This window comes from Protopterus annectens, chromosome 2.part2 (assembly GCF_019279795.1).
Source record: "Protopterus annectens isolate FY-2018-M chromosome 2.part2, PAN1.0, whole genome shotgun sequence".
Taxonomy (NCBI): Eukaryota; Metazoa; Chordata; order Ceratodontiformes; family Protopteridae; genus Protopterus; species Protopterus annectens.
The window spans coordinates 473,205,096-473,219,416 of NC_056730.1; the positions used below are offsets into that span (position 1 = coordinate 473,205,096).

General features: G+C 42.2%; 1 protein-coding gene across 3 annotated transcripts in view; it reads right to left on the minus strand.

Moving 5' to 3' along the window:
- Window positions 1-2,225: 2,225 nt before the first annotated feature.
- POC5 (POC5 centriolar protein) overlaps window positions 2,226-14,321 on the minus strand; it is a 1,778,414-nt gene continuing 1,766,318 nt past the window's right edge. For all 3 annotated transcript variants that reach the window (XM_044063961.1, XM_044063962.1, XM_044063960.1), the window contains one exon: window positions 2,226-3,258. In XM_044063961.1, coding sequence (XP_043919896.1) covers window positions 3,115-3,258 — 144 coding nt within the window. In that variant the 3' untranslated portion in view covers window positions 2,226-3,114. The remainder of the gene's footprint in view (window positions 3,259-14,321) is intronic.

Genomic DNA, 14,321 nt, shown 5'->3' on the forward strand with positions numbered 1-14,321 from the left:
ATTTCTTGAACCCAGAAGGCTTATGCTCCTTGGGTTGTTTAGAAGAGTCCTTCGAACTCTCCTTAGACATTATAGCCAAACAAACAATAACGTGTACTAAGCCAATTTAAAACTTTTTTTTTTAAATAGAATCCTCTAACTGAAAATGGATTCTACCGAAAGGTGAAAGGGCAGAACCTTCTAACTTAAACGGGTTCTGATCTGGGACAGAAAACGGCCCTGAAACTTAAAGGGGCCGAGAGAGGCCTCTAAATAAAATGGCACTCTTAAAAGGGTTTCTAACGGGTTCAACATGAACAGCTAGAAGTTAGGAGGATACAATGAAGAAAAAAATAGTACAACTAGCTAGGAAAAATACCAAATAACTGAAAAGTTATACTTATGAGCCAACGAGCCAACTGAAGAAACATCTCAAAGCTTGCGTGGCAAATGAGATCTGGGGATGTAGCCTGGGGCATCATGGGATAGGGATTAGCCTTGAGCCACTGAAAATTCTCCAGCTTTAGTATTCGGCCGAGTCGGAGCCGAGGATCGGCTCTGAACCCAACCAGCAAGAATTACGGTTAGATAGGACTACATAAAGAATGTGAAGCAAAAGCTATCTTAATAAAGCTCAAGCAAATGAGATACAAGCCCTGGTGCTAGAAGAGGCAAAGATCTAGTAAGTGAAGCGATTGGAGGGAGCTCAAATTCTGGAAGATACATAACTGCGGATTTGGTACTGCGTACAGTGACCAGTCCCTTCAGTACTGAAGTGGATGGAATGAATAATAAAACACCTGCTGTTACACTTGAAATGTGATGTACAGCACTGTAGCATATAAACTAATCTAGAGATGTACCACTTCAGTTATTTCAGCTCATTTTCAAAGATACTCTGTGTTAGAACACAGAACAAATTAACACTAACACACTACACTGTAACCCATTAAAATATTAGTTACACAGTAAAAGAGAGTGATGTTATTTTAAATATAAAAGATGGGTTTACAGGTTCAGGGAACAAGCTGAAGGCCTTCTGGCAAAAGAGGAACCTGATACTGTGGAATGACTGCTGGAACTCCCAAGAATTCATTTTATCCAATTCATTTTTGAAGGTATGAATTGACAGGCTGAGTATCACTGAGAGGGAGTTTATTCCATAGGCACGGAATAAGAGATATGAAACCGTCACACTTCATGGTCTTATATTAATTTTTATTGAGGTTGTCTCCTATTATGTTTTGGTGAACAGACCTGTGTTCTGAGTAAAGGATTTCATAGAGTACTGGGTTACTTTAATGTTCTTTATGTCAACTGCATGATATGATGATAGTAGGACAGGCTACATTATTCTATAATTACCCTGATAAAAACTGCAAAGATGGGTACAATTACTTCTCTGGCAAGGCTCTGAATCCCACCCAAGATCAGGTGGGCAGCAGTGGCTATAAGGGTATCAAATGGAAGGTAATTAAAAAGATCTCATGTTACTTTACTATTTTGTCAGCTTTTAGCGGTTATCCATCAAAACTGCATAAAACTGTCAAATGAAAGAGGTTTAATTTTCTTTTTTTTTACTCAAGTAATTTTTTATTTTCAAAAACATACATCTTAATCAGAGTTATTATATTGCACTCTAAATATTTCAAATCTAGATAACTATATACAATATTTACATTCTGCCTGTATTAAACAGAAATAGAAACCATTATGATCTACAAAACACAAACTATAAACAATAATTTACCACAAATATCAGAGAGAGGTTGAATTCGTTTTCGAAGTTTCAATCAAAGATACATTTTTTTCTCCATGGATTATTGACTAATGGCTTAGGATAGATTCTGAGTTCCTTGGTTTAGATCTCAATCAGTGCCATTTTCTTCTATGGAAGATGCAGTGTTGGAATTCCATTTCCTGATTATCCATTTTCTGGCTATTGCTAATATTGTTCATAGTAAATACAAATTGCTTTTATTCAGACGAAGTCCCTCACTTACATTTAGTAGAATTAGAATTTTCTGCAAATACAGCATGTAGGATGCACCAGACTTGTACATTGCTGATGAACAACAGTTAAGAGTTGATAAAATAGTATATAAAAAAAACTTGGGAGTTCTTGAAGAGAATGCCCTTTCATTTGTTACCCATATATCTGCAACCATCAGCAAAGCTGTGAAGGATATGGAATTATCCACCTGATCAAGTAATAAACAATCAAAAACATGTCCACTACCAGCAAATCTCGAGATTATTTTTATTTTTTATTATATCAGAAGACTTTAGGACAGGAACTAGTTGCAGGACTATCCCCTTCAAGTGGCTGACTGAAATTGTTGGCTTGCTCTCTGGATCAGCCTGATCTAACCAGTCCCAAAGTAAATGACAGTGCAATCAGTCAGCCAAAGAAGGAATTCATAGCTATGTAAATTCCAAATTCTGGAGGACAGCTTTTTAGTAAGGCTGTACAAAAATAAGAAAAAAAGCACTGTTTGGACATGGACAAAGGATGATATATCATGCAAGAAAGTAATATAAATGCACACATTTACACAAGTGTTGTAGAGAAGCAGATATATTTTAACAAAGAAATAAAATTAAGAAATAATTAGGAAATAAAGATAAGATATGCTCAATGTTTCTAGAAGCATCCATTTTTAGAGTAAATGCTAGTCAACACAGCATAAGTTTTTATTTATTAATTCATTACGCATCTTTGTATTTACAGTTCAAGAAACGGAAGCAAGTATTACATTTTATAACTTAAAATATGGCTTTATTAAAAAAATAAATGCAAATTTATCATGTTGTAATTTACTTAAAAATTCTGCACTGCTTATTCTTTCTGGACTATTGCATCACTGAAAAATTAACCATATAATTTAAACATAGAATACTGCATAAAACAAACACGACAATTTCTGTACATCTCACTAAGATACAAAATAAGGATGCAAAATATGCAAACGTTCATTTTTTGTTTAGTTACAGTACGTGATAAAATTTCCAAGCACAAAAATATAGTAATTATAAAAGCACATTAAAAAAAGCAACTTCACCAAAACAGTAGAAAGCTGTTTGCAGTGGTTCTGTTTTCCTCCTTGGAAGATTTTTTCTGGGTAGTTGATGGATTCAATCAACAACTTTTATTGACTGGATACTAGTAGGACCATGTTGAGTTTTACCACTCTGCCCTGTAATTCTTCCACCAACTATGCTTGAGGAAGGCTGTGCAGAATGAGGATATCTAGCAGCTGTAGCATGACCTATAGTTTGCTGTGGATAACACAAAAGTGTCAACAGATTCAAAGAGACATCAGCAAAGCATTCAAATTAATTATAATTAAAATCATACTAAAAATAAATCACAAGGCAAAAATGGCTTTAAATGTGGACATAACACATTTCTATCAAATCAGTCAGGATAATGCATTTTTCTACTAAATCAGCCAGGGCAGTTTTTCAAATCAGTATAAAACAAGATTATGTCAAGGTCAAAATCTACATTAATGACGTATGCACCAGTGAACTGTGGTTTAGGGAAATGTGAGCACTGATCTACATAAAAAGGAGTATAATAGTCATATACATACAAAGCATTCTGCTAATGACTGTGATGTCCCGTCTATGGGCCAGTAATTAAGGAGCCTGAATCCTCAACACTGTCAATGGAGAGGGACATTTACTTGGAAGTAAAATACACACATTTCCAGATGGAGCTCTCTGCATCAAGAACAATATTCCTTAGGAGAAAACAAGGAACACACTCAGTCCAGGGGTCTGGATTTCTCTCTGTCTCCCTCCAGGTCTCCAATAAGACTTCCCAGTGGCACAGCTATAGAGCTGAGTTCTCAAGTCAAGTGTCCAAGCCAAGTCCTCCAACACCCTCTCTGTGAAACCAATGCTTCATGTCCCTGCTCCAAGCAGCTGATACAAGCATGCAAACACATGCATGCACATACACGCACGCGCCCACACACACACCTGGGAAAGGCTGGCACAGATTTACTAGCTATGGCCCTTCTATCGAGACTATATAGTAGTTTCTGCCAGCAGACATTCCAAAGCCAGCTAGTCTAAGGCTCTTACAAGGGTACATGATTATATTGAGTGAAACTAATATTAATACAAATGCTAGTGTTTTTACCAATGCAGTAAGACTTTCAGGAGTGGCCACAGAGTCACCAAATACCTTCTTCTTCTGTCTTTTTCCCGGTTAGGGATCGCCACAGCGGATCACCTGTCTGTTCATGATTGGCAGTGGAGTTTTACAGTGTCGAGTTGCCAGCCCGGCGCCCAACCTTCCACAGGAGGCACACACATGCACACACTCACACTTAGGGCCAATTTAGAGTGTCCAATCCACCTACAGCATGTCTTTGGGATGTGGGAGGAAACCTGAGCACCCGGAGGAAACCCACGCGACCACAAGGAGGACATGCAGACTCCGCACAGAAGACACCCTAGCCAATATGAGTACTCTCAAAGGTTAAAATATTCTCTACAGGACCAGAGACAATGAAAAGTTTAAATATATTTAATAATAAATAATAAAAGTACACGAAAATACTACATATGCGTTTAAAATCACAGGAAATATTAAAAATAACACAGGTAAATATTTTCACACAGTTACAGAAAAAAAAACAATACTTAATCTCACTATATTTTTCTGACTGATCTAAAGAATTATTATTCCCAGATTAGGTGAGGGATCTTTCTATGTCTGGTACTCAAAAATAGAGTGCCCTGAGACTTCAGTCTCATCTAGTATTAAAAAAAATCACTTCAGTGATGGATTACAGAATGACATCACATACATCTGACTTCTGGTTCTCCTGCTTTCCCCTTTCCTAGCAAATGACCCAGAATTGCACGTGTGTGTTAATAATACACACACACAGAGATTTGCTAAGATCTCTTCCAGCTTCTGGAAGTTATAAAACAATAAAACATTTCTACTCTTCCTAAAGGAGCTAATAAAACATTTTCTGGCACAGATATTTCATCTCTGGCTGCAGTCAGAACTGTAAGATACAATCTTTATAACCTAAATTAAGTAATTTAATTTCTTACTATTTTTCAAAGTTAGCTGGACTGAGATTAACCTCTTCTCTTCCAGTATCCCCTGTTAACATATATGCATTTTCTCAGTTACTACAGTACAGTCTGATATAAATGCATATTTCTTTTCTGTCTAGCAGGACCCACTGTTGGTACTTTTTTTTTTTTTTAACACAGGCAACTTTACAAATGCATTTTCAACACAAGCATCTGTACAAATCAGTTTGGTATACAAATGACAATTCTTTACAAAATTCCAGCTAGCTATGCTGGCATATGTTACACATCCACTGCCCTACCTCTCCTGGCATAGCTGGCAATAATCTCACATCGTCACATCCCTCCCCCCCTTTGAAGACTTAAGTAAGTTTCTCAAGTAACCCTTGAGAAATGTTGCTTGAGATGAATGAGCCTATCTGGGAATACAATAACCCATGCCCTGTCTTGAGAATCCATCTGCATTAGCATTGCTGACCTCAAGACAGTGCTGCACTGTCACATCATATGCCTGCAACCCCAGGCTTCACCCACAGTAACTTGGCATTTTGCTGTCTGGTTCGCTGTAGCCATAGATCCCCCTCAGACTCCTCCTGCCTCCTACTGCAAATACTTACCACCAGGGCCTCCCCTCCCTATCATGGTACAGTTTCATCATGTTAACATGGTACAATATGGGCCCCCTGTCTCTTGCCTAGCAGTTCTACCATGTAGTTAACATCAGTGACCTTCCTTACTACTTTGAAGGGTCCCTCCCAAGCTGTATGAAGCTTATTCTGTCTGAAAGGAATGAAAACCATAACCTGCTGTCCAATAGCATACTCGTGGGCTTGAGCACTCCTGTCATATCAGACCTTTTTTTGCTGTTGGGCTCCTGCCAGGCTGTCCTGGGCCAAGCCCATTAGCTCCCTAAGTCCTGTCCTGAGGTTTAGGACATATGCCACAACAGACTCCTCGTGGGACTCACCCTCCCGCTCATCATGAATCAAATCTAAAGGCCCCCCCTCACCCTATGCCCATACAACTCAAAGGGTGACAGACTTGTGGATTCCTGGGGTATCTCTACGTATGCAAACAGCTGATGGGACAAATATTTGTCCTACTCTTTCATAAACTGGTCTGCAAACGCCCGTAGCATGGTTACTGTGGAGAGTTTAACCTCTCCACAAGACAATTAGTCTGGGGATGGTATGGGGTAGTCTTTAGGTGCTTCACCTCACAGCACTTCCACAGACAAACCAGCAGGTCTGACATGAAACTGGCACCTTTGTCAGTCAGTATTTCTCTCAGGAAACCTACCCTGTTGAAAATCTCTAACAAAGCATTTGCCACCTTTTCTGCCTCAATGGAGGACAAAGCCACTACATCAGGGTATCTAGTAGCATAATCTACTACCACCAGGATATACATCTGCCCTGTGGAATATGGGGTACTCAGAGGCCCCACAATATCCATAGCTACCCTCTGAAATGGTTCTTCAATCACAGATAAAGGCATCAAAGGAGCTCTGATCTTGCCTCCTGCCTTGCCTACTTCTTGGCACTGCTCACAGGTCCTGCAGTATCCCGTTACATCCCTTGCAATCCCAGGCCAGTAAAAGTTCTGCATAAAATGTCTCCTGGTACACTTTATGCCCATATGACCTGCAAAAGGAATGTCATGGGCTATGGTTATGGCTAGAAGTGTTAGATGCTACGCTCTAGGCACTAACCAACTGCTGTATAACCTCACCTTCTAGCCCTCCCTAAGAGGCCCATTCTCTCTGCAGTAACCCTTTGTTCTAGTATACAGACTCCCCTTTTCCTTGATAATCAGGCACCTCCCAAGCTACCTGCCTAAAGCCTCTTAGAATAGGGTCCAAGAACGGAGGCCGTCTCAACTCTATCTTTGTGACCCTTTCCACAGGAAGCCTGGTATCCTCTGACAGTGGTGCCTCACTGTCAACCTGGGTACTACCACTCACCTCTGTCCTTGCAGTCACTTTGTCAAAGGGAACATCAGTACCTATCAGTAGCTGTGGCTCACCTTCAGTCTCAATGCTACAGGATAGCTCCCTCCCTGAAACAGCCACTTCACCAGCCCTGGCTTCAGGTGTGGGGTCTGTTTCTCCCCCAGGCTACCAGACCCACATGCATGTCTCCAAGCCTGACTGCATGTAAATATATGCAGATAAGGTACTGCATTATCAAAATCATTCCCTATCAAGGCAAATGCAGGGATATCCTCAAACACACCTACTTGCTTGCTTCCTTTTCTATCCTCCCTGTCAATGTGAACCCTGGCCAAAGGCATTTGGAATGAGGTCCCTCTTAAAGCTCTGACTGGAGTGGACTGCCCAAGCAAGTACTGCTCCTCTTTAACCACTGCAGGCTTCACAATGGTTATGTCAGAGGCTCTCTCTCTCTCTTAGCAGTGGCCTGTTTACCATCCATTAAGATGAGAGATAAACTCTGGTGATAGACTGGTACCCCCTGTTGTCTCTAGACAACTTACCATGGCATACTGTTATGCCCACTTGCTGGCACCCCCACCATTTGTTCCCCTCCTTGTCTCCATGGAAATAAATACGATACATGGCTCCACTGGGTACATTTAAAACATTTATCCCTTTATCCTGGCTGTGTACCTAAACTAGTGGCTTCCTCTATTACTGGTGGACTCTGTTGGGGTGGTTTAGGCTGCCCACCATGGGTTTCCTTATATCCTTGTGTAGCACTGGGTATCCCCTTCTTGTGCAGTGATGCCCAGCTTGCTAAAGGGCTTGTTCCTTCACCAAAAGGTCTGTCTGGCTTTCAAAAGTGGTGACCTGACACCCATTCACCTGTCTATGAAAATAAGTGGTTAACTCAGTAGTATAATCACACACACACACTCATCTGCCTTGCGTCTATGCACACAAAACTTTTTTCAGTAAGCTTCATGTGTTAACACTAGTACACAATGCTTGACTATCATAATTTAAACAACCAATATCACACAATTTAGAAATAGTAGTCACAGCTTTACTATGGAGTAAGGGGGTCAGAAACTGTACCCAAAGCCCTTGGTCAAGATTTTACTGTTTACATACTCTTTATATATGAATAAAACTATCAACAATATCATCTGCTGTAAAATGTTGAAGAAATTTACTGACCTTTATCACTTCCGAGGTTTAGTTACTCCTTTCCCCATTACCTCCATGACCCTGGCAAAGATTTAGCATCTTCCTCTCATGTTGACACTGCTTCTCATTTTCTTCAGCCTCCAAACACCACAGTCTCTGCAAATTCTAATTCCAAATGTTTGGCCTCAAGTTCAAGACTCTAATTCCAGATTGATTTTAAAGTCCTCTGGGGAAAAGGTGAACTGTCATATTTCTAAGGGCTGCAAATTCCCATCACCAGTCTGGTTATCCTACTGGTTGCTGTCTGAGCTGAGAATAAGGCTGAAATAATTTCCTCTTTAGTCAGGTTGGCATGCACCAGTCCTTTGGCTTTGCACACCTTGGTCAAATGGTTGTTTGTCAGCATGCCATAATCCTCTACTGACATATTTGCCTGCTTTCCCTGACAAGACTAAACCAAACAATAAAACTGTTGTGAAATGAAACTCTGAATGTTTACCTTTTGGCTGCTGAGAATACACAAACCTTAAGTAACAACTGCCTACAGACTACTGAAGTTCAATTAATACCCACACCAATGCTCACTAGTGTGTGACAACCCTCTGGGCCAATAATCAAGGAGCCTGAATCTTCAACACTGCCACTGGAGAGTGACATTCACCTGGAACAAAAACAGATACACACATTATTTCCAGATGCAGCTCTATGCATCAAGTACAATTTCCCTTAAGAGCACACTCAGTCCAGGGTCTGAATTTCTCTCTGTCTCCCTCCAGGTCCCAAATAAGATTCCCCATGGCACAGCTATAGACTTGAGTTCTCATCTGGGTGTCCAAGCCAATTCCTCCATCACCCTCTCTGAAAGCAGTGCTACGTGTCCCTGCTCTAAGTAGCTGACACACACTCTAAGATTTGATTTTCACTGACACACACACACAACACACACACACACACACAACACACAACACACAACACACAACACACACACACACACACACACACACACACACACACACACACACACACACACACACACACACACACACACACACACACACACACACACACACACACACACACACACACACACACACACACACCTGCAAAAGGCTAGAACAGATTTACAAGCTATGCCCCATTCTGCCCAGACTATAAGGTGGTTACTACCACCAGACACTCAAAAAAACAGCTACTCTAAAGGCTCTTACAAGGGTACACAATTATACTGAGTGAAATATAATGTTTTGACCAATGTAGTAAGGCATTCAGGAGTGGCTAGAGGGTCACCAAATAGATACGAGTACTCTCAAAGGTTAACATATTCTCTAAAGGACCGGCCACAATGAAATGTTTAAATATATTTAATAATAAATAAAAGAGCATGAAAATACTAAATATCTATTTACAATAAACACAGGAATAAACATGAAATATTACAAATAACACAGGTGGATAGGTTCACACAGTTACAGAAAAAAAAAACAATACTTAACTAATCTCACTATATTTTCCTGACTGATCTAAAGAATTATTATTTCCTGGTTACTTACTAGAGAAAAACAAGATAAAGTAGTTGAGGGGCCCTTCCATGTCAGGTTTCAAAAACAGAGTGCCCTGAGATGTCAGTCTCATCTATTTTTTTAAAAAAAACATAATTTCAGTGATGGATTACAGAATGACATCACATACATCTGGTCATCTGACTTCTGGTTCCCATGCAACCCTTCCTAGCAAGTGACCCAGAATCTTGCACGTGTGTCAATAACACACACACACACCTTTGCCAAGATCTGTTGCAGCTTCTGGGAGTTATAAAACAATACCATACTTCCACTCTTCCTACAGGATCTAATAAACCATTCTGTGGCACACACATTTAGTCTCTGGCTGCAGTCAGAAAGTACAGTTGTGTACACTTACCATAAATGTAGATGTTTGAGTGTATTCACTGCTGCAGTCATCACACTTGGTTTATCCTGCCAGGGGTAACCCTCAGTCGGCCTGAATACCAGAGGCTTAGTATTTCTGTGTCAGTTGCTGTCACTCCAGGACTGATGTCAGGTTGTCAGTGGTATAAAAGCAAGCAGCTGATGCCATTACATCAGTTTTTCTTGCCCCAAATGTCAGGAGCTCCCAACAGGGAGCTAGGTTATGGTGGAATAACACCACCTGTAGAGAGTAAATACCAAATAGCACTGTAAAGAGTGAGGAAGACAGAGAGAGACAAGGGGGATGGAGGGTGGGAAATCAGGACTGCAACAGTGAATACACTCGAACATCTACATTTATGGTAAGTGTACACAACTGTACTATGTTCTTTGTGTTTCATTGTTGCAGTCATCACACTTGGGTTGATTCCCAAAGCTGAAGAAATGGGTGGAGGCAGTCAAGAAGCATTGGGGCTGGCTAGTATGCCCTGCAGGACTGCGGTTGCAAAGCCTGCCCTGGATTTGGAAAAGATAGGCAGTTGATCATGCTTGGTGAAGGTATGAACAGAACTCCATGTTGCAGCCTCCAGGATGTCCCTGGTAAGGACCCCTCTGAGAAAAGCTGCAGAGGTGGAAGTTGCCCTAGTGGAATGTGTTCTGACCCCCTGTGGGGTAGTTTCCATGGTGTTTGTAATGGAAATGGATACAGTGTGCTATCCATTTGGAAATGGTTTGTTTTAATATGGCCTTGCCCTCTGCCCCTGCTGCAAAACTGACTAGTAACTGGTCATTTTTCCTAAAGGCCTTAGTCCTATCCAGGTAAAATTTGCACTGTTTGTGCACATCTAAAGAGTTCAGGATCCTTTCTCCCTTATTTTGAGGTTTAGGGAAAAGGCGGGCAAATATATAGATTGGTTGAGAGCCATACTGGACACCACTTTAGGCATGAAAGTTGGGTTAGTCCTGAGGGAGACCCTGTCAGCATGAAAAATGATGAAGGGTTTCACAACCATGAGTGCTTGTAGCTCAGACACTCTTCTCGCTGAAGTGATGGCCAGAAGCAAGGCTGTTTTCCAAGAGAGGAACTTTAACTCTGCAGGGTCAAAGGGGGTAGTGTGAGCTTTTCCAACACAAAGTTAAGGTCCCAAGCAGGGGTAGGGACTTTTCTGGGTGGCCTTAAGTTGTTAGTCCCTCAAAGGAACTGCTTGATGAGAGGGTGTGAAAAGAGAGGTGACTCTGTGCTGTAATGAGCAGAGATGGCAGAGGCATGGATTTTAACAAAAGAGAAGGATAGGACCCTGTGAAGTAGGTCTACTAGGTAATCCAGGATGAGAGGTAAGGAGGGCTGTGCTGGTTCAGCTCCTTTAGCCTGGATCCAGGTGCAATACCTTTTCCACTTGTCAGCGAAGGATTTTCTAGTGCTGGGTCATCTGGCTTCACATATAACATCCAGGACTTGCTTGCTTAGGCTGACCACTGGAGGAGAGGTCAAGGAATAAGCCAGGCTGCCAGGTTCAGGGTCTGCATATGTGGCTAACGAAGTTCGCAGATGACTGCAAACTAGGAGCCAGAGTCAAGTCCCCAAATGATGTGGACATCCTACAGAAGGGCCTCGCTGAGACAGACGCCTGGTATCAGAGCCATGGCATCAAGTTCAATGCCAAAAAGTGCAGTGTCATCTCCTTTGGTAAAAACTCTGTACCCATGAACTACCACATGGGCAGCAATCTACTTAACACTGAATGTGTGATAAGAGACCTTGGGACCCAGGTGGACAGTACTCTCTCCTTTGATAGTCACATCGCCACAGTAGTCAAAGTCCTTCTACATGGCACACTTCATCATAAAAGGGTTCTCATCCAGGAAAAAAGAGGTCATTGTTCCCCTGTACTAGACACTCATTAGACCCATTATAGAGTACAATGCCTCTTTTGGAATGTACCTCACAAGACATCTGCAGCACCTGGAAAGGCTACAGAAGTACCTCACAAAGAGGATTACTGGCCTCAAACAAATGCCCTATGACCGTCTCAAAAAACTCCAGCTTTACTCCGTAGCATATCACCTACTCCGAGGTGATCTCTGCCTAACATATAAAGCTATGTCAAACCAAGAGCTGTTGGACATGCTACACCTAAAGAAATCCCAATCCCTCCAAGCGACACACTCTAGGGACCTAAACCTCACCACAATAAACAGGACATGCTGGAGGGACAGATTCATGTCAGAGAGACTTCCCACACTCTAGGACAGGCTACCCATCTATGTCAAGCAAAGTTCATCATTAGCACTCAAGAAAAATCTTGAGTGGATGAGAAATAGGAAATACACCGTGGGGATCACTTCTGTGTCTATGATCGACAGTGACACAGGAAAACAACTTTCTTGCGTGGCATAAGCCAGGGAACCTTGTTGGCTAGGCTTACGTAGGCCCTTGGGCCGATAGCCTAGTACCTACCTATGAACCTACGGATGCAAGAACTCTCCCTTCTGCTGGGTCAGGAGAGTTGGAATCTGGGGGGTGCCATGGAGGCAATGGAGACAGACTGCGCAGTAGAGGGTACCAGTGTTGGAGTGGCCAGTCTGGAGCAATCAGGATTGCCCTTGGTCTTTCCTTCCTTATTTTGAGTAATACCCTTGTAAGAAGAGGTAGAGGGGGAAATGCATAGATCGAGAGGTTTACCCATTGGAAGGATAGGGCATTCACTTTCCAGGCCTTGCTGTGAGGTTCCCTGGTGCAGAATTTGCTGAGCTGGTGGTTGTTGTGGGAGGCAAATAGGTCCACCTTCGGGGTACCCCATTTCTGGGTTACGAGGCTGAAGTTGTTGCGGTTTAATTGCCGCTTGTGTGGGTCTAGGGGATTTCTGCTTAAGTTGTCTGTCAGAGAGTTTTGGTTGCCTGGCAGGAATTGTGCTAGCAGGTGAATATGCATGGCTGAAGCCGTGTGCCAAAGGGTCATGGCTAGCCTGCAGAGTGGGTAAGAGTGGGTCCCTCCCTGCTTGTTGATGTACCACATCAGTGTGGTGTTGTCTGTTTTGATTAGTAGAGGCCCCGGAGAGAGTAGGGGTCTGAAAGCTGTCATAGTGTGCTTAACAGCTAGCATCTCTTTTTGGTTGATGTGCAGATAAATTTGATTTGGGCTCCAATGGCCTGGAATACACCTGCCATCCAGGTGTGCACCCCAGGCATAGTCTGATGCATCTGTGGTTAGGGTAAGGGTGGCATGGAGTTGCAAAAAGGGAAGTCCCTTGTTGTGGTTGCATGCTGCTGCCCACCAAAGAAAATCTTTCCTTAGACAAGGTATCATACGTATAACAGTTTTCAGGCCCTGAGAATGTTGACACCAAAGGCTTTTTAAGTACCACTGAAGTTTCCTCATATGTAGTCTGGCATATGGAATTAGTAGAATGCAGGAGACCATGAACCCTAGAGCTTGCAGGATTTTCCTTGTGAATAGCTGGGTTCTGGTGGCTAGTTGAGAGAAGTAGCCAGTCAGATAGGCTTATTTTTCTGGAGTAAGGAATGCCATCTGGGATGTTGTGTCCAGGCTTGCTCCCAGGAATACAATTTTCTGACTGGGGACTAGTTTGGATTGCTTTTCATTTATGGTGTACCCCAATGAGGTCAGTAGGTCCATTACAAATGCCAGGTGCTGCAACAACTTTTCCTGACTGTCTGCCTGAATCAGGCAGTTGTCAAAGTAGGGGTAAATGTGAATATTTCTTTCTCTGCAAAAAGCAACGGCTGGAGCCAGGCATTTTGTGAAAACTCTGGGAGCAGTGGATAAGCCAAAGGGAAATGCAGAGACCTGATAATGCATAGATCCTGCCCTGAAACATAGATATTTCCTGCAAGAGTCTCTGATTGGGATGTGCAGATAGGCCTCTTAGGTCTAGGGTGGCTAACCAGGCATCTTTGGATAGTACAGGAAAAAGCTGCTGGAGGGTGAGCATTTTGAATTTTGGTACCACCTGGAAGGTGTTTAGAATGGATAAATCTAGGATTGGGCTCCAGGTGCCCTCTTTTCTGGGTACCAACAGAAGTCTGGAATAGAAACCTTGGCCTATCTGGTCTGCAGGAATAGACTGAATTGTCCTCATGGAGAGCAGGGAATGAACTTGGTTTTGTGCCTCTGCCCACTGATTTGGAGAAAAATCTGGGAACCCTTTTTGGGTTGGCAGTGTGTGGAAATAAAATTTGTACCCCTGGGACACTATGTTTAGGACCATCAATCGTTGATGGAG